At 42.1% G+C, this 24,389-nt stretch overlaps 1 protein-coding gene across 1 annotated transcript; it reads left to right on the top strand.

The window, feature by feature from the left end:
• Nucleotides 1–4,052: 4,052 nt before the first annotated feature.
• On the top strand, nucleotides 4,053–23,083 carry LOC138851350 (UDP-glucosyltransferase 2-like). Its single transcript, XM_070080393.1, has 8 exons — nucleotides 4,053–4,213; nucleotides 4,934–5,029; nucleotides 5,680–5,773; nucleotides 6,869–6,960; nucleotides 9,496–9,629; nucleotides 10,190–10,409; nucleotides 11,283–11,426; nucleotides 22,736–23,083. The coding sequence occupies exons 1-8, from the start codon at nucleotides 4,053–4,055 to the stop codon at nucleotides 22,761–22,763; spliced, it is 969 nt and encodes a 322-aa protein (XP_069936494.1). The 3' UTR covers nucleotides 22,764–23,083.
• Nucleotides 23,084–24,389: the final 1,306 nt, after the last annotated feature.

The following is a 24,389-nucleotide window of genomic DNA, read 5'->3' as shown; positions in this document are numbered from 1 at the left end:
TGTATGGTCCCACACTTGCCTCATCATAAGTCGGGTGTGGGTTGTGGGTCTGCTTCCTGCAGGTGCTTCATGTCAAATTTTAGTGGGGAAAGTTGACTAAGAATACAGAATTTTCCTCTCGCTTATAGCAAATAGAGGATCGACCCAACACAAATCTTAGTGTTGAATGATTAGAATGGGTTGAGAGATTTATGTTGAATAATAATAATAATAACAATAATAATAATAATAATAATAACTGAACTCCCAGGATGTTCCTCTGCGCATTCTCACTAAGACCTTTATTTAGGACAAAAGTTGTTACGCCTCGTGGGATGCACTAGCTGCTTCTCCCTCCAATCTCTCGTGGGATGCCCCGGCTGCTTCTCCCTCCAACCCTTCAAGTAGAAAGGGGAATTCTATTGATCCTTGTGAAGGGCTCTGTATCCTCCCTCGAATCAAAGCCGATTTCCTCTCATTTCCCAAATGCTGAATGACCATCTATAGGGCGAACACTTCCCGAAGATAATGTGAAAGCCTCTCTTGCACAATGTTTTCCCTTCACCGCAGTGTTCTTCTCTTCGGCTCAGCTCAAGAAAAGGAAATTGGAAGTTTTCTCTCTTAGAGCTGCAATATTTTGGTATTTATTTTATTTTGATTTATTATCTGCAGAATTGATTTAATCCTTCTATTTTAGATGCAGTGGTGGATACTAGTGTTGGTATGTGCTGCAGTACTGCAGTCAGTGCTGACCACCAAAGTGATCTTCCTGGGGCCTATCTCTTCAAAAAGTCACAAGAACTTTTATATGGGCATTGCTGTTGGCGGACGATAACATCCAGGTTAGTCATATCTGACTGTTAGACAGAGAGAGAGAGAGAGAGAGAGAGAGAGAGAGAGAGTGTTACATCCAAGCGGCTGCCACGGTATCCTACCTGTCTCTAGAGCAAGCACCTTACATACCCATCAACTCAGGCTGAACACAATCCATCAGCATCCTGTCGGCTAACATTACGTTAAAGGCTTCATAACCAGTGTTGGAGAGCTCTCACACAGTTTCGTTAACACTCATCGGCCCGATTGATCACTGTCGCTTAGATATTTTTGGACGACGGGACTCCGGAAATTTTTGCTGGAATTGCTGGCTACACCTCATGGATGAAAAGCAAGGACATGGAGGCGGTGTTGCTGTGTGCTTATCTAAAAGTGGACATATCCAGCCCATTGATGTTGTCATCCCTACTTACCTAGAAATGATGTTCTTTAAGCTTTGCATAAACACTAGTACCTTTGTACGAGCATGTGTAGTGTATAGACCTCGGTTGCAACATGCAGACCCCGTCAACTTCCTGATGGAAAATGTGGACTCCTGCCTCAACATGAATGCCAGCATATTATAATTGTTGCAGACCTCAACCAATATCTTATATAAACAAAGGAACTTTGATGAGCTTCTTTACAGTGTTTGATATGAGAATTTTTGTTGATTTCCCTACTCACATCTCTGGCTCCTCCCTTGACCCAGTAGTGAGTGATCTACATGAAGGCATCGTCACTTGTCAACCACTATGGCTACGTTGGATCTTCTGACCGCAAGGCTGTCTTTACGACACAGAAGATTCCAACAGAACGAGATGAAGAGTCTACACGCATAACCTGGCTGTGGCAAATAGGAAACTGGCTAGCCCTTTGCTGTGAGGTCACCACCTCCGATTGGAATACTCTTTTTCAAGGTGATGTTAACAACAAAGTGAATGCCTTCACTGAACATACATTTACTCTCCAACAAGAACACATCCCTCACGGGCAGTATGTGACGAAGCCTACAGATCAGCCTTAGTTCGGCTTTCGTTGTAAAGCTGTTACTGCTAAATACAAGGCTTGGAGAAGGTATAAGAGCCATCCCAATATCTATAACAGGAACCTGCAAGCCAGTGGGCAAGTAGGATAAGTTCAAAAGTGGGCCATCTCTATATGGGAAGCTGACACACACACACATACACACAAACACACACACACACACACACACACACACACACACACACACACACACACACACACACACACACACACACAAATAAATAAATAAAAAAGAAATAAAATAAAAGCTGGTGTCAGGTAGAGTGGGTTCCGAAACCTGGTGGTTCTTGGTCAAAGACCAACATGGTTATTCACCTGATGAAGTTATTCCACCTCTAAATAGATAGGACGGGACCGTCTCGCCTAGCAGTCAGCAGAAGGCTGACCTTTTTGCCGCCGAACACTTTGCTGGCAAGATGTAAGTTCCTGATCCAGAAAGGGAACCTCCTTTGCTATCCGCAAGAACGGTGACAAAGTTGTCAGTGGTGACGATATGGCAGGATGAAATGCATCTTCTCCTTAAATTGCTGGTCCTGGAAAAGGCTGTGGGTCCAGAAAAGTTGAGCCCAAGATTGCTGAGTACATGTGCAGACCAGCTAGAAGCAACGCTTACTCGCATCTATAAACATTGCCTAGCACAATGTAAATGGCCTTCTCTGCTGAAAGAGACAAATATAGTCCCTGTTCACAAAAAGAGTAGGACAGAAATCAGGAACTACAGACTAGTGTCACTCCTGTCAATCACTCGCGTTTTTCAACTACAACTCACTTTTTTGTGACCGTCAATCCGGCTTCAGGAAACGTCACTCTGCTGTTGATTTGATGTTAAATCTCTTCCCTATGTGGCATCAGTAACTACATGAATCCAAATTAAACTGTGTAGTGGCCCTAGACATTGGTGAAGCTTTTGAGTGTGTATGGTACCAGGGACACTTGGCAAAACTAAAAGTACTGGGTGACTCAAGAAATCGTAATGACAAGATTGCAAACAAACCATTACGATTTCTTGAGTCATGTTGACGGCAGTGAAGGGACTTGAGCTAGAGTTCGTCACGGCCACGCTAGCTGGAGATTCGTCTGTAAAAACTTGCATTTGTGGTCACAGTGGTGCCTGTGCTAACCTTCCTATGGTGTAGAAATATACCTAGTTGGATGAATCTTATTGTGGCTAGCTGGTCTAGTGGCTAACGCGACGGGCTGGAGTTTTGAGACTCTATGACCGCGGGTTCAATCCCGGCCGGGGGTATGGTTTAAAAGTGAACATTAAAATGGTATAAAATACCGACAGATTGTTAGGTAAGACACATATGCAACAGTTAGGTATCTTTATTTTGAAACGTTTCGCCTACACAGTAGGCTTCTTCAGTCGAGTACAGAAAAGTTGATAGAAGCAGAAGATGCTTGAAGACATCGTCTTCAAGTATCTTCTGCTTCTATCAACTTTTCTGTACTCGACTGAAGAAGCCTACTGTGTAGGCGAAACGTTTCAAAATAAAGATACCTAACTGTTGCATATGTGTCTTACCTAACAATGGTTTAAAAGTACTGAGAATCGCTGGCTTTCTCAGTGATTACCTTAAGGTAGATCTATAAGCGTAGTTCTCAACGGAACAGTGTCAGCAAGACTATTGGAGCACTTGGGCCACAGGGAAGTCTGCTTGGCCCATTGCTATGGAATGTCTACTTCAATAACCTTCATCTCATCCCATAATCCTAGGCATATACAGACGACTGTACTTCAGACTTTTGCTTATCCAAGAGAGAAAATGCCAGTCGCTCAAAATTACATCAATCACCAGCTTACAGCTATATTAGCGTTGGAAAAACAATGGCAGGACAAATTTGCCCCCGAGAAAACACAAATGGTCATCACAAATGACAGCCTGGATGAAGCTGATATCCTTGGGGGAAATTTTGACTCCAAACGAACTGTGAAGAACCACTTTATAAATCTTGGAAACAAAGTGCCTAGGAAGCTTCCAGCACTTCGACGTATCACATCTGCTCGACAATAAAGGTTGCAAGATTCCGTATGAGGCATAAGAACGGTCACACCTTGAGTGTGCTCCGCTTTCTTGGGTTGCTTGCAACCTGTCTCATCTGCAAATTCTTGACAGAACAGAGAACAGAGAAAGGCGGCGCATCTCTCGGCTGGACCCAGCCTGGATAGATCTACCATTTCAGCAGGAGGGATGTAGGGAGGTCTTACTGCTATGTATAAGGCCAACATTGTCAAAGTACCACGGGCAGCAAGCATCAAGGCTCTGGAGAAGGTACCCTTCTGCGGAACATCGCTTCATCTGAGATCATTCATTCCTAGGATGTCACCTGTCTGGAACACGTTCATACAGAATAATGACATCAACGAAATAAAGTCAGTTGACCAAATGAAATCGCTGGCTCACAGATAACTCGGAAATCATTCTGCTCCCTATATGTATATTTCATAACAATTAAAAGGCTTTCAAATGAACTGATGTAGGTAACAGCTTTTAGCTCGTAAATAAAGTTAGGAACCTTAACGCAATCTTTAATTAAAACCCTGCATATATATAAGAGAGAGAGAGAGAGAGAGAGAGAGAGAGAGAGAGAGAGAAAGGGTAGTAGTAGTAGGTCTCCACTACATAAATTTAATCATTAAAGATATGACAAATGGTAAAGATTGGTTAAACAAAACTCTCGTTTATAATATCGTAGAATAAAATTTCCAATGACATGAGGTTCATTTTATGACGAAGCCAAATAACCAGAAGTTCTCCTAACCGACTCAGTGTTTAAACGTTATCCATAATAAGATAAAATCTCCCATCTCACCTGATAAACAAAATAGCACAACCCATTCCAGTCCTCCTTCTTCCCCCTCACACTTAACGAAGTGTTAATCCCATGATGCAAAGTGTTATGTAGGCTTGAATACCCACACACTGCTGATGTAAACTAGGGTACCAACCCACCTCTGACATGCCCAATTTTATTGAATACTAAACGAATACCTTACTAACTATTTACATTTTTTTAATATATATTTTCCCAGCAGAGAAGAAATAATATAGGACAACGCTAGTCATGGTTTCACGTGCTCCATTTTCCACAGAATGGAATCTGAATGTCGTCGCCGCGGCCTTTGTCCAGATGATATGCCCAGTCTTTCGGAAATCGGTTCAAATGCAAGTCTTGTACTGATTAATAGGTTAGTTACAACTTTTATTATTATTATTATTATTAACATTATTATTATTATTATTATTATTATTATTATTATTATTATTAACATTATTCGAGTGATGGGTATAGCTTGGGAGTTAAAGCTATTGATTCACATCCCAAGAGACGAATATACGAGCAGGCAAGTCTTCTAACAATTACTGTTAGTTTCTTAATATCTGATTCAAGTTTCCTAACGTTTGTTACAAGTCTCCTAACATTTGCTTCCAGTTTCCTAACATTTATTACAAGTCTCCTTACATTTGCTACAACTATTACTATTACTACTCTTTCTACTCTGCTACCGAAAATTCCCCTTTAGCCCTTACTCTTAAGAATGGTCGTTTCACCTTCTCTACTTTTCTCGCCCCAGAATGATTTGACAATGGAATTACCAGGAAGGACGGAATTATGGACTGAGAAAATGATTAAAGAGAGACATTTTTCAGTGCAAGTTTTCAATTCTGACAACGTTTTAGTTGGTGTTGCTTTATCATAACATGATAAAACTCAGCATTGAACGAAACGTTGTGAGACCTGCTGCACATTCTGTTTTTTGTGTCTTTTAAAGAAAACAAAAGTGATTTTATACATGTGTAAGGCTAACAAAGGTCAGATTTTGTTGAATTTCTACAGTGTTCAAACCATCGATTACCCAGCTCGTCCTTATGTTCCTGCCGTGGTTCATTTTGGAGGCATACACCTGCGTCCAGCACAACCTCTCTCACAAGTAAGTTACCTCCTACACATTTCTAGTTTGTTTCCTTGGTTCTACAAGGCCAACTCCCATTTATTCTCAAAGCTTCCATTAGAAAACAACATAATAGTGTCTGGATCAATAACAGCTTAAAAAGCTGCTATTGATTAAGCTGAGGAATTCCACAAGGATGTGTTCTTAAATCCCTGTTTCTGTTATCTATTAATGGCCAAGCCTCAGCACTTTCTTGGGGAATTTGGTTCTCTTTATATGTGGAAGATTTTGATTTTGTGTTTGCAGGCACGAACATTCATACAAACCGCAACTGACTGTACGTCTAGCTGCGCTGCGTCACACGACTCGGTATTCAAAACAAAGTCGATTGAATTCACTCGGTGCTGTGCAATTCTCAATTTAATATGATGTGATATATTCTATACACCAACGCTTTTATATGGGTCTGAAACATGGGTAGTGAATGTTGCAACAAGGAGAAGGCTGGAGGCAGTGTGGATGTCATGTCTGAGAGCAATGCGTAGTGTGAAAATAATGTAGAGAATTCGTAGCTTGGAAATTAGGAGGAGGTGAGAGATTACCGAAACTATTATCCAGAGGGCTGAGGAGGGGTTGTTGAGGTGGTTCAGGCATGTAGAGAGGAGGGAAGGAAATAGAATGACTTCGAAAGTGTATAAATCTGTAGTGGAGGGAAGGCGGGGTAGGGGTCGGCCAAGGAAAAGCTGGAGGGAGGGGGTAAAGGATGTTTTGTGTGCGAGAGGGCTTGGACTTCCAGCAAGCGTGCGTGAGCGCGTTAGATAAGAGCAAATGGAGACAAATGATTTTTAGGACTTAACGTGCTGTTGGAGTGTAAGCAAGGTAACATTTATGAAGGGATTCAGGGAAACCAGCAGTCTGGACTTGATTCCTGGAGATGGGAAGTACAGTGTCTCCACTCTGAAGGAGGGGTGTTAATGTTGCAGTTGTATAACTTGCCTCTGGCAAGACAGTGATGGAATGAATGATAATGAAAGCTTTTCTTTTTCGGGCCACCCTGTCTTGGTGGGAGACGGCCGATGTGTTAATAAAAAAAATAGTAAAAAATTATTTTACATGAAGAATCTTTTCTTGAAGGAGCTTGAAGACTGGGTACAAGGTGCTTGTGATGCTGGCTTCATCTTCTTCAGTCTTGGCTCAGCTGTCACGCCCTCCAGTATGCCAGAGGAGTAAGAATTATCAATGTTTCTTAATAAATTATTGTATTAGAGGGCGCTAAACCCGTACGGGTCATACAATGCTTAAGGAATACGAGCTAAAGCGGGGTTATATATGTTTCGAGTAAGGAAAGGGTACCTCCAGTTCCTTGAACGAGATTCCTTCACTAGCTTCCAGGCACATCCTTGAAGGAAGAGGAGTTAATCCCCTCTTCAGATTTTATTTAGAGTCTAGGCTTGGCACACAACCGAGAGCTACCAGGTTAAGTATCCAGGTCTGGGAAAAGTATGGGCAAGTTTCCTTACACTTTCTTGCCCCTGCTCACAATATAGTATAAATGGGCACTTGTGTTTCAGCGAAGAAAAAAATTCTGTGCAAAAAATATCATAGAGTCAGAAAATAATGGAAATGTAAACCACTTCTCCAAAAATTGTCTCACTTTCACATAAGGTTCGCAACTCATTTCTAACTTAGGTTGAAGTTAGGTTAGGTTAGTTTACAAAGACAAAATATTGATATAAGACGATAAAATAGTCTGCCGCGCGAACACCTCATGTAACTATGTCATATTTCAACTGTTCAAGGCTCCGTTAACAAGGTATCTATATGACTGATTTTGCAAGTGACATGATGACTGTGGTTCAGAGGATGGACTGTTGAAATGACAGTGTCTTCTTCAGTGTAGATAGGTAAGAAAACTCCAACATACTGAAGGTATTCAAAAGTTATATATTATTTATTATTATTATTATTATTATTATAGTGACAAAAAATAATTTTTTTTCACCGTCATTCACTCCATCAGTGTCTTGTCAGAAGCACTCCGATACTACAGTTCAGATGCCTCTTAAAACTGCCCTATCTCCAGCCCTCCAGGGCTCAAGTCTGGCTAAAGAATTTGCCTGAATTACTTCATAAATGTTACATTGCTAACACTCCAACAGCATGTGAAGTCATAAAAAAACACTTGTCTTCACTCACTCCTAACTAGTTCATACGCGCCTTTCGGATGTCTAAACCCCTCACATGTGTAAAACAAATCACCAAATTCAACAAGAGATGTGGTGAAGAAAATTTCGGGGAGAATTTCTTAACAGAGATTTGTGATCAAGTAATCTGACAACTTTCTTGGGGGAATCTTCCCCCTACATATAATATCACATACGGTGTGGCATGCGAAGAGAATGTCACATTCCTATATAGGCTGCCTCTCATCCAGTGAATCGGGTGCTAAGGGTTTAACGATCGATAGGATAGCCATCATTAAATCAGTACATTTGTTCATTGACCAGTCACAGGCAAGCCCACCAAAGCTGAAGGAACGTGGCTCACTTGCGGTAACCATTGGCAGACTTGCCTACCTGCTGGTTGAGTACGGTGCACTCTTTCTGGCTTCTGTGTTGCCATCTGTCACGGTGATGTACATTTATTATTCTGTCTGTATATATTGTACATACCTGTATATAGCGGGTGAAGGCAAATATACTGTTGAGTCGTGTTTGTTCCATTCTCATTATAACCAGGTCTTGCAGACCATTCATTACCTTTATTCGTAATACATGGCACTGGGAAACTGTACCACTTAGTGAGAATCTCCATGCATGCAACTTGATTTTTGAAACTGTTGCAAATTTACCTGTCGCTAATTCCTCACAGTATTGCACATGGAAATTCTCTTGTATGCTTTTTAGTTCTACAAGAAATAAAGCAGTGTATGTTTGTGTGTGTCTATATAAATACTCTACTCAATAAGGGCAATAAATAGTTGATAATATATCTCGCTTAAAAGTACTTGACGTGTACACTGTGATCCATCAGCTGCCGACACCAACTTTATGATCTCAATATAACTGTTACTAATGAACATTTTTGTTTAGAAATATATTAATAAACTGTTAGAATTTAAAATAAATTAATGTAAAGATCTGTTATGAACAAGTGTAAAGTTCCTGTTCATTAAGTTCTTTTTTTTTTTTTTTTTTTGCACTGCACTGAATTTCTAAAAACTATAATAATTAAAAAGTTATATGCACATGTTATGCCTTTCCTGTCGCCCAGTAAACTTTCCTTAAAATATGTACTGTACGAGTTGCATGAAGGATTTTATCCACATAGGAAAATCTGTTCATATTTTTATGCGACATTTGAGTTTATATATTTTAAATTTTTATTAAAGATATAACAACTAGTTTAACTAATACATCTTAACTTGTAATTTTATTACCAGGATATTTAAATAACTATAATCTGGATCACACTATGAATTCCACAGTTTGACGTGCATGTATTGTCACAACCAGAGGGAAGAGCTAATTACTGACAAGTATGGAGACAAAGACGTAGGTTGTAGAACAAACTTTAGTTATTACAACTGAAGCATGTTCAGTGTTCAGCATTATCATAACTTTATAAAACACTACTTAGAGCGACATGTTTTTATAAAGCTTGTTCTCCAGCTTGTTTCTTGGTCTTTATATTTGACATTTTTTTTACGGTTCAGTAGATGAGAGCAGCCGTATAATTAAGCTAACACACTATACACACAGGTACCGCACAACCTTGGTTCAAGTGTTTGCTTCCCTCAAGCAGAGAGTCTTGTGGAAGTGGGATCAGGACACCATGGATGACCTACCACCTAATGTCCGTCTTGGCAAGTGGCTCCCACAACAAGATATTCTTGGTAAGTAAATCTTAAGCCTTACATCAAGACACATCGCTAAAAAAAAAAAATATTAAGACATCATTTCGAATTTATTTTGAAGTATTTTAAAATAAAAATATTTAAACCATGCTGAAAAAAATATTTTATAACTTTTTTATCATTATTCAAGTAACGTTGAAAAAATAATGTTTAGTATTTGATAATAAGTTTTTTATTAATAATGAATTCTATTCGGATGTTGTAAGAGTCTAATTAAAAATTGCTGCAGACCCTACAGGACTTTAACCAGGTTCATTAATTCACATTAAATATATTATAAATAAGACCAATAACGAAGACAAAAATCCAGCATTAAAGAGTTTTTTCAGAAGACACCTGTGACATACCAGCGACAGAACAGCAACTATGTACATAATTTATACGTGTTCCTTACAGAAACTACTGCAATATTTGGAACTTTCACTGTGTTTCCTAATAGATAAAATAATAAAAATGTTAATAAAAAGGATTTTCAAAGAAGAAGAAGAAAGAGAAGGGGAAGAAGAGAGGGAAAAAAGGTAACTAGTTATTTAATACAGGTGACCCTCGCTTGTGTTTGTTCATCACACACGGTGGGTTGCTGAGCACCTTGGAGTCCATGTACCACGGTGTGGCGGTGCTGGGAATGCTTGTGTTTGCTGACCAGTATTCCAACATGAACACTGCTCAGAGGGACGGCTGGGGCAGAGTTCTTCTCTGGCAACAACTTACTTTTGATAATCTCAAGAATGCGATCAGCATCATCATGAATGATAAGAGGTAATTGTGACCACAAGATTTTAGTTGTATCGTAAAGGTTGACTTTGTTTCAGTGCTTCAGTTTTTCTCACCAAGGTTGACGAAAAAGATGAAGATATTACCATCACTCATTCACAAGATCTCTCCAGACATACAAGGACATGACTATTTCAATATTTCTCCACAAGGCAACACATCGGTCGGGTCTAACAAGCGCTCGTTATATAATTAAAAGGGAAGTTATATCCCTGTAAGGGATTATGAAACAATATGATAATGGATATAATGAAAGTGAATATTTTTCAAAACAATGACTTGCTTCTTTCCGGGCCGCGTTGACCCCCGATAATCCTCTCTAGGTATACTCTAGAGACCTTTGAGAATAAGATAAACTAATCCAAATCTCATGCTGTAAATTTATTGCAGTTTTTGAACTGTAGTGTAGGCACTCCTCTGGCAAGACACTGATGAAGTGAGTGATGATAAAATAGTTTTTTTCTTTTTCGAGTCACACTGCCTCATTGAGAAACGTGTGACGTGTTAATAATATAAAAAACTTAACTTTATTAATGCTGGAGATGATCCGCAGTATGAAAGGAAATAGATTATCTAAGGTGTCAAAACCCGAAAGAGAATAGCTAAGTGTAATTACTTTTGTTATATTAATGTTATATATAATCTGGAAAATAGAGGTTCATTAGACTTGATCCAAAGAATGAGATGGTAGTTTCATTTATTTTTAATCAAGAGTGCTTCACCAGAATTAAGGCATCTCTATTTTCAAGAATTAGCTAACATACTTTAATAAATGTTTCTTTAATGACGTGGGTAATGATGCTATTTGTAAATCAAATAAATAATACAAATAATTTCTTGGTGTGTGTGACGAGGCAGCATGAGAGCTGAAGTAGCAAGAAGGTCCAAAGTTATGAAGGATCGTCCGCAAGAACCAGCAGATGTGGCCGTCTACTGGACCAAGTATATTATACGGCACAAGGGAGCCCCACATCTCCGCTGTCCTGCGTCCACTGTGACTTGGTCAGTACCGCTCAGCAATGATGAAATATAATAGTTAATGTGCAGAGCAACCACTGTGAAAAGAATACTGAATTCCCAATCGATTTCGTGATTTCTCACAATATCATAATTCTTTGATGTAAGAAATCACGAAATCGGTTGGAAATTCTCTATTCTTTCCACATAATATGCAGAACAATCAATGTGGAAGATAACGTTTTGGCACCGAAGTGGCTAGTTTATTGTGCAACTGATATCCATCCTGTGGAGGGTGGCACAAGAGCATATGGATACACTATAAACTAGCCACTTGGGTGGCAAAAAAAAACATCTCTTTCATAGTGGTTGTTCTGTAGATTATGATATCATCTGTTTACTTATTGCATAATAGTTAATATAAACAATAATAGTATTAATAATAATACTAATAAGAATAAAAATAATAATAACAAAAACGACGACGACGACAACAACAACATTATAAATTTGATAGACAGGTATATTGAGAAATACAATGAAAAGTGAACACTTCACAGTTGCACAACAAATCAGAAATGGAAGGTTTCTGAACGTTTTATTCAGTCCTGAAATTTATAATGCTCCAGAAAGCATTAAAATATCGACTACTCATAATTGGAATTTGTGTGACTGATATGGAGAAATATGTAATTTACTCTGAGGAACTTCTAATGTTTCTTCCATTCACGTTCGCTTTTTCTTCACCTTCTTTTATTTAACAGTTATGTCTGAGAGTTGAAAGTTTTTTTCTGCTCAATTATTTGTCTAATATTATTGAATACATATGAAGTGTGTGTGTGTGTATGTGTGTGTGTATAGGTATATTTTATTACATATATATATATATATATATATATATATATATATATATATATATATATATATATATATATATATATATATATATATATATATATATATATGATGGGATCCACCTCTGGTGTAAATTGTGGGACCCATAGCCTCAGAAAAGTGGATAAAAAGGCTTCAAGGAAGAATATTTGGATTTCTTCCTGAAGCCGTTTGAATATTCTACTTCCCCTACCACCTCATTTTTTCATTCTTCTTTACAAATAGGTATATTTTATTACATATGGTATAAAAAGGTTTAAGAGATGCATTGTTGATATACAATGGCATCTACAGTACATGAGATGTGAGAGATAAATGTCTAGTACACATTGTTGCATGTTTGTCACTGATTATAATACGAAAATCTCATTAAGCTCTTCAGAACTGGGGCGCGTGACCAAGATACAGCAGGCATTTAGATGCACTCTTTCCCCATGAGCCAAGGGTCTCTGAGACTATGGGAACAAACATATAATGAAGGGCAAATTCTCCATATTTTCTAGACTTTTGGGACTCCCTGAAGCTGGCGGCTGCCCCTCCTTCCTCCCTGGTGTATTGGAGATAGGTATCAGCCAAGGTAGATGCAAATGTATAGTTCCACACCACCTGCTTACCGTCTGTCCAGGCCTGAAGGGTGATGCCATCTGGACGCTTCTGGCTGCCATCAGATCTGCATAGTTGGGGTGGCTCCCTTACTGCTGGGCATCCAGCTGTTGTGAGGCTCCTCTTGATAATGTTATTAACCTCCTCATGTCTTGCAATCTTTCCCTCGGATTTACGGCACACAAGACCATGGTACACGAATCGGTCTGCTGTTTCACTGCCACAAATACACCCGTGTTCGGCGAGAATAGGGGCGGCAAGTCGAAGGGCAACACCAATGCGGAAGGTCTGTGGGTTGAGCCGTGTGCCAAGGCTGGAGTTGGGAACAGCCAACAAAAAGTCCCCTGCATGAGGAATTCTCACTGCCAGGAGGCGGGCTCTATCCTTCCCTGACACACTCCAAAGCATTGTTGAGGCTGTTTTCTCCACTATCGGGCCATCCCAGTGCGACTGTTTGTAGTTGTTGGGGGGAGCAGGTCTGGTTTCAGAGCCCGTTAGATTATCCCAGATCATGGCTCCGTCAATGAACTTTTGGTCCTGGAGTCCAATCTTGTCCCTAAGATGTTCAGGGAGAATTGCTGCTATAAGCCCTCTGGATACAATGCATGAGGACAGAAAAGCAGGTAGTGCAATCTGTAATGACTTGCGGACACCAATGCCTCCTAGTCTGACTGGAAGTGTAGTTTGGTTCCACTTAAGGTTAAGTACTTTCGTAAAAATCTGCCTCAGGATACTGTCATATTCGTGCAGTATAGAGTTATCATATGAAGATGCTCATCTTAGGAAATATGTCAACCTGGGCAGACTCAAGCACTTTGTGAAAAGGTACAAGGCATCGTGGGTGTCAAGATTGCCTATTCGTTGTTCCATTTTCCTCAGTTCTTCTAATTTCTTCCTGAGGATTGTGTCAATGGCATCGCTTCCCAGAGGTGCTCCAAGCAAGACACTATTTGTAGGGGCAATGATTGATGCTCCTGGTAGTTTGGATCTCACTGCATTTATCACTTGTTGACTGAAATGATTTCACATTTGGATGGATTCAGGATGAGACCCATTTCCTGTCACCGTGTCATCACTTATGTAAGATCACCCAAGAGGGACTCCTTTGTACCTGCTATTGTGCCATCATCCAGGAACCAGATGTTTAGCTCACTAGTCAGTCTGACTGTGATATCCCTAACTGCTATACAGAAGAGAAATGGTGCAAGAGGATTCCCTTGCTGGACACCCTCTGATGATGTGATTTCATGCTCTCCAAACAGGAACATTGATTCCTTGCTATTTCCAGCTGAAACGAAGGGAAAGAGACCAGGGAAATATTGTTGTACCGCTAATACCACATCTCTTTTCAGGAGATTAAATGCATTCTTGAAGTCTAATTTTACCACTGCATTGTCCTCAGGCAGGTCGTTGATATACGCCCTTGTTGCATGAACCTCTGCATCACTTCCTTGAGAGACCCCAAAACCAAGCTGGTTTGGTTGAAGCATCATGGCTACCTCTGCGCGAATGCTTTTGACAGCAGCTTTGGAAACGAGGCGGTGAAAAGTGTTGCCTAGTACAATAGGCCTAATTTCCCCATCCTTCTTTTTAAGTGCACAAAGTGTTGCAGCAAAAAAAAAAGGTTTAATTTCATCAGGAAAAAGACCAGCCAAGGAATTGTTGACGAATGTTGTGATCTCTGAAAGCAGTGTCTCTGCAATGTCCCCAATAACTGGATTAACCATTTCCTTTAAATGCTGTGGCCTTATCCCAGTGTAACCCCCAGCAGACCCAGATGGGAACGACATTATTGCTTTGTAAACGTCTGAGTCTTCCACGATCAATGGTTCCACAGTGGGGACAGAGGTGTTGGAACTGTTGGTGCCCCTGGTTTCCCTGGCAGGGTGCTTTCCTCTAAGTGCTTCCGCCGTGTCAGCTTTCCTGGGGGCAACTGTATCTTCACTGGTAATGATTCTGATTGCCCCCACTGTGCTGCCCTCTTTAATTTTCTTGTTCACCTGCACTCTGACTTTTTCACTGTCAGTGGAGTGAGTGGGGGTTCTGCCTCTCCCGTTTTTGTATTGAAGGGGAAGGCACATGTGGTTATCAATTCTAGGAAAGTCTCTTAAAGATCATTAAAGGTTGATGGGTAGGCTCCAGGATGTACATATTTATCGAGGGGAAACTGATATATCGGATCATTATTTAGTTGTAGCTACAGTTAGAGTAAGAGGTAGATGGGATAAGAGAAAAATGGCAACAACAAGTAAGAGTGAGGTGAAAGTGTATAAACTAAGGGAGAAGGAAGTTCGGGTGAGATATAAGCAACTATTGGCAGAAAGGTGGGCTGGTGCAAGTATGAGTAGTTGGTGGGGGGGGAGGGTTGAAGAGGGTTGGAATAGTTTTAAAAATGCAGTATGAGAATGTGGGGCAGAAGTTTGTGGTTATAGGAGGGTGGGTGCAGGAGGAAAGAGGAGTGATTGGTGGAATGATGAAGTAAAGCGTGTGATAAAAGAGAAAAAGATAGCTTATGAGAGGTTTTTACAAAGCAGAAGTGTTATAAGAAGAGTAGAGTATATGGAGAGTAAAAGAAAGGTGAAGAGAGGGGTGAGAGAGTGCAAAAGGAGAGCAGATGATAGAGTGGGAGAGGCACTGTCAAGAAATTTTAATGAAAATAAGAAAAAAAAATTGGAGTGAGTTAAGGTGACAGGCAGCCTAAATTTTTTTTTTTCCTTTGCTCGATTTCGTTGATTTTTTTTACCAGAGACTTTAGGCATATTGAGCCTCATGTGGTGAAAGTTGCATAAAGATCGTCCAATAAATAAAGTTATAAAAAATAAAAATGTGAAAAATTGGACATGGCAACACTTATAGCAACGTAAGTCAATATTGGCAATCTCGAAATCATTGTTGATAATCACAAATGATAAAGTAATGCCAAACCATCTAATGGATATAAATAATGCAATAACATGTTTTATGGTACCCAAAAAAAATATTATTATGTCTTGACTTTAAATTTTTTTTTTGCACTTTACATCAATTTATGCAAAATTGAAGGGATTATTACCCAAGACAACTCCATTACAAAGTCAAACAGGGTCCCCTGAATAACTTTTGTAAAATTATTACCCAAGACAACTCCATTACAAAGTCAAACAGGGTCCCCTGAATAACTTTTGTAAAATTATTACCCAAGACAACTCCATTACAAAGTCAAACAGGGTCCCCTGAATAACTTTTGTAAAATTCAGAATGATCGGTTCATAAATAATGGTTTTACCTCAGAAAAATACAAATAAATGCACTTTTGAAAAAAATCAACAAATACATTGAACATTACTATACAGTGGGTAAAAATACTCATAGTGCCTTTATACGTTTGAGAGTAGAACTGGTTATATAGACATTATTCCTGAAGTTCCATGAAGATCCCTTTGTCCTGAAGTTCTCTGGTGGCCGGACAATCATAACAATCCATCCCAATCAATCTGAAAAGAAAGAAATGAATTCTCAAAATCTTATTCCCAGTGATTATTCCCAGTGATTATGTACAGATACATGTAATTGCACCCATATATGATATTTATACACATAACAATATAAAAATATACCAAAAAAACACTAATAATTACGTACCTATGACTGGATGTAGGTGCACACATGATTATCTAATGTCCTCCAGGCTCGTAGGACGTGTCCACCTCCCTTTTCCTCTTCATTCTCTTTGCTTCCGTTGTTCCTTCATGTTCTTCTCCATTAATTCAAGTTGTTTTTGAGTCACTGCTGAACGTCTGTAGCCCAGTGCTGTGTCCAGACAGCTCCTCACATATCCACTATTGTAGTCAGCAACAGCATGGCTGACTGCGAAATCAGCATGCCTCTTTGTTTGATATTTGGCTTTATTGCAGTAACACCATATGCGGTGATGCAGACTTTCATTACAGTTTTGCGTTCTGCCTTTTATACAACGCTGTAGTAGTTGTGGTAGTAGTAGCAGTGGAGGTAGTAGTTGTGGTAGTAGCAGCAGTGGAGGTAGTATAGGTAGTAGCAGCAGTGGAGGTAGTAGTTGTGGTAGTAGCAGCCGTGGTGGTAGTAGTTGTGGTAGTAGCAGCCGTGGTGGAGGTGGGCATATTTGCGGGGCTCCTATATTTTGTCTTCCTTGTTTCTGAACGTGAAATATCCAATAGTTCAGTAGCAGTGAACAAGGACAGGTCTTGAGAGGAGGGTGGTGGTACTAGCATCGTGGCGGCGTCACCAACCACAGCAGCTGCTGCTCTCTTTGCTTGTATAGACCTTATCATTGCTTCTATGTGCCTTTTCCTCTTGCTGCTAATGTTCTTGGCAAACTGTTTCTTCTTTGCAGGCATTGTGTACCAAAAATGTATACAATGAAAGGCAAAAAGTAACGTCCCAAGGGTAGTCAGCTGTCAGACAAAGTGACACACCCCCTCTCTCTTCAGACTTCCAGTCGGCACTGACTTGATATGGTGTGAGCAGCTCCTTCTCACAGCTAACCTGATGGTTGCCAGTTACTATTTAGAAGATCTAGCTAAAAAATACACCAAAAAAAAAAGGAAAAAAATACCTGTGATACTGTTTTATGAAGCGAGTCGCGCTGGAGCACGTGTTATTGTTATGGTCAGCTGGGCCGCGTCATGCTGATGACGTAGTTGCCATTGTTATAATTACGATAGCTTTATATGTAATTATCGTACAGAGACGAGGCGCACACCAAAATGTTGCCAGATCTTTGCTCTATTTTTTGGTAAGATTAACTCATTTTTCATATTTTTTCGATTTTTTGGTGTATTTAGGCTCAGACACGGCGGCCTGCGGCCTTAAACAAGAAAGCCTAAGGAACGAATGGATTTGTCAGTTAAAAATAGAGTAAGGGATTTAGTAGATGGGGAGATGGAGGTATTGGGTAGATGGCGAGAACATTTTGAGGAACTTTTAAATGTCGACGAAGAAAGGGAGGCGGTAATTTCATGCACTGGCCAGGGAAATAATCTCCCTCTCACTTACATGCTCTAACCAGAACCTCACTATCCTCGTGGAAACTTTTCACTGCTTTCAATAACCTACCTTCTATTCCATACGTTTGCAACATCTGCCACATTGCCTCCTTATCCACCTTATAATATGCCTTTTCCAGATCCATAAATGCCACAAATTCCTCTTTACCCTTATCTAAATGCTGCTCACATTTATGTTTCACTGCAAGCACTTGGTCCACACACGCTCTACCCTTCCTAAAGCATCCTTGTTCATCTGCTATCCTGCTCTCCGCCTTACTGTCATACACTTTACAAGGTATACTCAACAGACTTATTCCCCTATAATTTTTACTCTCTCTTTTGTCCCCTTTGCCTTCATGCAAAATACTATGAATGCTCTCTGCCAATCCCTATGTACCTTACCCTAACCTCTCCAAAACTATATACCAACCTGCCTTTAACATTTCTATCTTTATCCCATCAATCCCAGCTGCTTTACCCCCTTTCATTCTACTGACTGCCTCACGCACCTCCCCCACACTCACAACTGGTTCTTCCTCTCTCCTATAAGATGTTATTCCTCCTTGCCTGAAATCTCAGCTTTCCAATCTTCATCAACATTTAACAATTCCTCAAAATATTCCCTCCATCTTCCCGATACCTCTAACTCTAACTAGGTGAACAAGAGATAACAATAACTTACTAGGTGAACAAGAGATAACAATAACTTACTAGGTGAACAAGAGATAACAATAACTTACTACTAGATGAATATGTTACCAGACCCTGCCACGTGTTGTGTATTGATGCTTTCCCCAGGTTCGTGGGTACAGGAGTTCATCTGTGTCTCCTCAGATATTCTCCCTTCCCCACATCCTAACCTACACTTCCTATCCTACACTCAGGTTCATGGGTACAGGAGTCCATCTGTGTCCCCTCAGATATTCTCCCTTCCCCACATCCTAATCTACACTTCCTATCCTACTCTCAGGTTCATGGGTCCAGGAGCCCATCTGTGTCCCCTCAGATATTCTCCCTTCCCCACATCCTAACCTACACTTCCTATCCTACTCTCAGGTTCATGGGTCCAGGAGTCAATCTGTGTCCCCTCAGATATTCTCCCTTCCCCACATCCTAACCTACACTTCCTATCCTACTCTCAGGTTCATGGGTCCAGGAGTCCATCTGTGTCCCCTCAGATATTCTCCCTTCCCCACATCCTCACCTATACTTCCTATCCTACTCTCAGTTTCATGGGTCCAGGAGTCCATCTGTGTCCCCTCAGATATTGTCCCTTCCCCACATCCTCACCTATACTTCCTATCCTACTCTCAGTTTCATGGGTCCAGGAGTCCATCTGTGTCCCCTCAGATATTGTCCCTTCCCCACATCCTCACCTATACTTCCTATCCTACTCTCAGTTTCATGGGTCCAGGAGTCCATTTGTGTCCCCTCAGATATTGTCCCTTCCCCACATCCTAACCTATACTTCCTATCCTACTCTCAGGTTCATGGGTCCAGGAGTCCATCTGTGTCCCCTCAGATATTCTCCCTTCCCCACATCCTCACCTATACTTCCTATCCTACTCTCAGTTTCATGGGTCCAGGAGTCCATCTGTGTCCCCTCAGATATTGTCCCTTCCCCACATCCTCACCTATACTTCCTATCCTACTCTCAGGTTCATGGGTCCAGGAGTCCATCTGTGTCCCCTCAGATATTCTCCCTTCCCCACATCCTCACCTATACTTCCTATCCTACTCTCAGGTTCATGGGTCCAGGAGTCCATCTGTGTCTCCTCAGATATTGTCCCTTCCCCACTTCGTATCCAACATTCAGTAATCCCAACTTTTGCATCAAAGCCTTCCCCGGGAATTCATCCGGGGACCCCCGGATGTCTTCCCTTCCCTTCAAGTCTGGGTGATGCCTTACCCAGTCCTACCCACGGTCCGTGGTCAGCAGTCCCACCCCAGGTCTGTGGTTCCAGGTATTGCACCCTTCCACACTTTCCTGAGGTCAGCAAGTCCCAACCCCAGATCCGTGGTTCCAGGTATTCACCTTTCACCACTTCCCTGAGGTCAGCAAGTCCCACCCCAGGTCCGTGGTTCCAGGTATTCACCTTTCACCACTTCCCTGAGGTCAGCAAGTCCCATCCCAGGTCCGTGGTTCCAGGTATTCACCTTTCACCACTTCCCTGAGGTCAGCAAGTCCCACCCCAGGTCCGTGGTTCCAGGTATTCATCCTTCACCACTTCCCTGAGGTCAGCAGTCCCACCCCAGGTCAATGGATCCAGGTACATACCCTTCACCACTTCCCTGAGGTCAGCAAGTCCCACCCCAGGTCCGTGGATCCAGGTACATACCCTTCACCACTTCCCTGAGGTCGGCAGTCCCACCCCAGGTCCGTGGATCCAGGTACATACCCTTCACCACTTCCCTGAGGTCAGCAAGTCCCACCCCAGGTCCGTGGATCCAGGTACATACCCTTCACCACTTCCCTGAGGTCAGCAAGTCCCACCCCAGGTCCGTGGATCCAGGTATTCACGCTTTACCACTTCCCTGATGTCAGCAAGTCCCACTCCAGGTCCGTGGATCCAGGTATACACCCTTCACCACTTCCCTGAGGTCAGCAAGTCCCACCCCAGGTCCGTGGATCCAGGTATACACCCTTCACCACTTCCCTGAGGTCAGCAAGTCCCACCCCAGGTCCGTGGATCCAGGTATTCACCCTTTACCACTTCCCTGAGGTCAGCAGGTCCCACCCCAGGTCTGTGGATCCAGATATTCACCCTTTACCACTTCCCTGAGGTCAGCAAGTCCCACCCCAGGTCCGTGGATCCAGGTATTCACCCTTCACCACTTCCCTGAGGTCAGCAAGTCCCACCCCTGGTCCGTGGATCCAGGTATACACCCTTCACCACTTCCCTGAGGTCAGCAGTCCCACCCCAGATCCGTGGTTCCAGGTATTGCACCCTTCCACACTTTCCTGAGGTCAGCAAGTCCCAACCCCAGATCCGTGGTTCCAGGTATTCACCTTTCACCACTTCCCTGAGGTCAGCAAGTCCCACCCCAGGTCCGTGGTTCCAGGTATTCACCTTTCACCACTTCCCTGAGGTCAGCAAGTCCCATCCCAGGTTCGTGGTTCCAGGTATTCACCTTTCACCACTTCCCTGAGGTCAGCAAGTCCCACCCCAGGTCCGTGGTTCCAGGTATTCATCCTTCACCACTTCCCTGAGGTCAGCAGTCCCACCCCAGGTCAATGGATCCAGGTACATACCCTTCACCACTTCCCTGAGGTCAGCAAGTCCCACCCCAGGTCCGTGGATCCAGGTACATACCCTTCACCACTTCCCTGAGGTCAGCAGTCCCACCCCAGGTCCGTGGATCCAGGTACATACCCTTCACCACTTCCCTGAGGTCAGCAAGTCCCACCCCAGGTCCGTGGATCCAGGTACATACCCTTCACCACTTCCCTGAGGTCAGCAAGTCCCACCCCAGGTCCGTGGATCCAGGTATTCACGCTTTACCACTTCCCTGATGTCAGCAAGTCCCACCCCAGGTCTGTGGATCCAGGTATACACCCTTCACCACTTCCCTGAGGTCAGCAAGTCCCACCCCAGGTCCGTGGATCCAGGTATACACCCTTCACCACTTCCCTGAGGTCAGCAAGTCCCACCCCAGGTCCGTGGATCCAGGTATTCACCCTTTACCACTTCCCTGAGGTCAGCAAGTCCCACCCCAGGTCCGTGGATCCAGGTATTCACCCTTTACCACTTCCCTGAGGTCAGCAAGTCCCACCCCAGGTCCGTGGATCCAGGTATTCACCCTTCACCACTTCCCTGAGGTCAGCAAGTCCCACCCCAGGTCTGTGGATCCAGGTATTCACCCTTCACCACTTCCCTGAGGTCAGCAAGTCCCACCCCAGGTCCGTGGATCCAGGTATTCACCCTTCACCACTTCCCTGAGGTCAGCAAGTCCCACCCCAGGTCCGTGGATCCAGGTATTCACCCTTTACCACTTCCCTGAGGTCAGCAAGTCCCACCCCAGGTCCGTGGATCCAGGTATTCACCCTTCACCACTTCCCTGAGGTCAGCAAGTCCCACCCCTGGTCCGTGGATCCAGGTATACACCCTTCACCACTTCCCTGAGGTCAGCAGTCCCACCCCAGGTCCGTGGTTCCAGGTATTCACCCTTCACCACTTCCCCGAGGTCAGCAGTTTTAACCAGCCTTGAAGTACTGTCCATATATGATATTACTACACAAGTGTATTAATATCAGTATACGAAGGTAGATGTTATTACAGAGGAGGACACGCAGATAATCTGCGCTCTGTAATAACATCCTCCTGGACAGACTCGAACGTCGACTACCTGAGACAAGAGAGATCTCTATCACAGTTCGTCCACCAAGAACTGGCCACTAGTGAAAATCTGGAACATATATTTATATTTAATATTGTTCCTATGTCAGTTATTAGCTTCTTCAATTATTTATTTGTATAAGTGTATTTGTGAACGTTTCTATGTGCGTCGATTAGTGTGGGTGTGTGAACCTTTGTGTTCCCTGTATGGTAACTGTAATTAATTGTTAGCAGTTATCTTTCTTCCCTCGTTAATAATCTTTATTTTTATGGTGCGCCAAAGTTCTCAAGCAAGCACTTGTAAATGTACGTTCCACTCCTGTATCATTTATTCTATTTGAGTTTGTCTTAATAAGAGCTTCTCTCTTATTTAGGGCTGTACACTTGTGTTTATTCCTGCTATGCTTTGAATTTAAAGTATTTTTTTTAATCCTCACCATTTCTTTTAAAGGTCATACTCCCATCGTATGAGTGATTTAGCGAGCAGATTGTAACTGTATTTATTTCTTCATTTTAGCCTTGACTTGTCGGCGTGGGTCATGTGACACAGGCGAGGTTACGATAAGGACAGCAGAGATCTGGCATAGATCCAGAGCATTGAACTAGCCTAAAATACCTACGATCCAAGAGCAACCTTCTACACTTAACCGATCACCTCAGCCAGCTATACACCCAGCTACCCAGTGTAACTACGTGTCTTGTCGGGCTACTCAACACTCTGGTGATAACAGTGGCTATCCACCGTCTTCAACACTGGATAAGGATAAGTTCACTTCTTGGCAGAATCGTATTATGGAAACCGTCGTTCGAGTCAAGAACAACGACTCTGAGTTGCGACACCACTCAAAGTTCTGCGTCATGAACATCGCCACAACACGTAAAACCTGTGTATAAATTAGCTTTGAAATCACGTATTATTTATGTATTCATTTTTCATTTTTTCTTTCAAGTAGGACAAATTCTCATGTTTAATTGCTTTACATTTTCGCATCAATTCTTATGTGTTTATCTTTGTATGTTATTATTATAGTTTCCATTTACTTTTCCAGCCTTGTTAAATACTGACCTAATATCTGACAGGACTGAGAAAGTCTTCACATATATTATCATTATTATCAACATTTTGTGTTTCCCTGAGTCAGTTAATTATCCAAATCCCACTGAAAAAGTCCTCATAAGGTTTATTCATTCATGGACAGGAACAAGTGACAGGAACAGCACTAACATGAGCAACACTGACAGGAACAGCACTAACATGAGCAACACTGACATGAACAACACGGACAGGAACAAGTGACAGGAACAACACTGACAGGAACAACACTAACATGAGCAACACTGACAGGAACAACACTGACAGGAACAACACTGAGAGGAACAAGTGACAGGAACAACACTGACAGAAACAACACTGACATGAGCAACACTGACAGAAACAAGTGACAGGAACAACACTGACAGGAACAAGTGACAGGAACAACACTGACAGGAACAACACTGACAGGAACAACACTGACAGGAACAACACTGACAGGAACAACACTGACAGGAACAACACTGACAGGAACAACACTGACAGGAACAACACTGACAGGAACAACACTGACAGGAACAACACTGACAGGAACAAGTGACAGGAACAACACTGACATGAACAACACTGACATGAACAACACTGACAGGAACAACACTGACAGGAACAAGTGACAGGAACAACACTGACAGGAACAGCACTAACATGAGCAAGTCTGACATGAACAACACGGACAGGAACAAGTGACAGGAACAACACTGACGAAAACAGCACTAACATGAGAAACACTGACAGGAACAACACTGACAGGAACAACACTGACAGGAACAACACTGACAGGAACAACACTGACAGGAACAACACTGACATGAGCAACACTGACAGGAACAACACTGACAGGAACAACACTAACATGAACAACACTGACAGGAACAACACTAACATGAACAACACTGACAGGAACAACACTGACAGGAACAACACTGACAGGAACAACACTGACAGGAACAACACTAACATGAGCAACACTGACAGAAACAACACTGACAGGAACAACACTAACATGAGCAACACTGACAGAAACAACACTAACATGAACAACACTGACAGGAACAACACTAACATGAGCAACACTGAC

The sequence above is a fragment of the Cherax quadricarinatus genome, unplaced genomic scaffold (genome assembly GCF_038502225.1).
Source record: "Cherax quadricarinatus isolate ZL_2023a unplaced genomic scaffold, ASM3850222v1 Contig389, whole genome shotgun sequence".
Classification (NCBI taxonomy): Eukaryota; Metazoa; Arthropoda; class Malacostraca; order Decapoda; family Parastacidae; genus Cherax; species Cherax quadricarinatus.
This window is presented reverse-complemented; position numbering and strand designations above follow the sequence as displayed.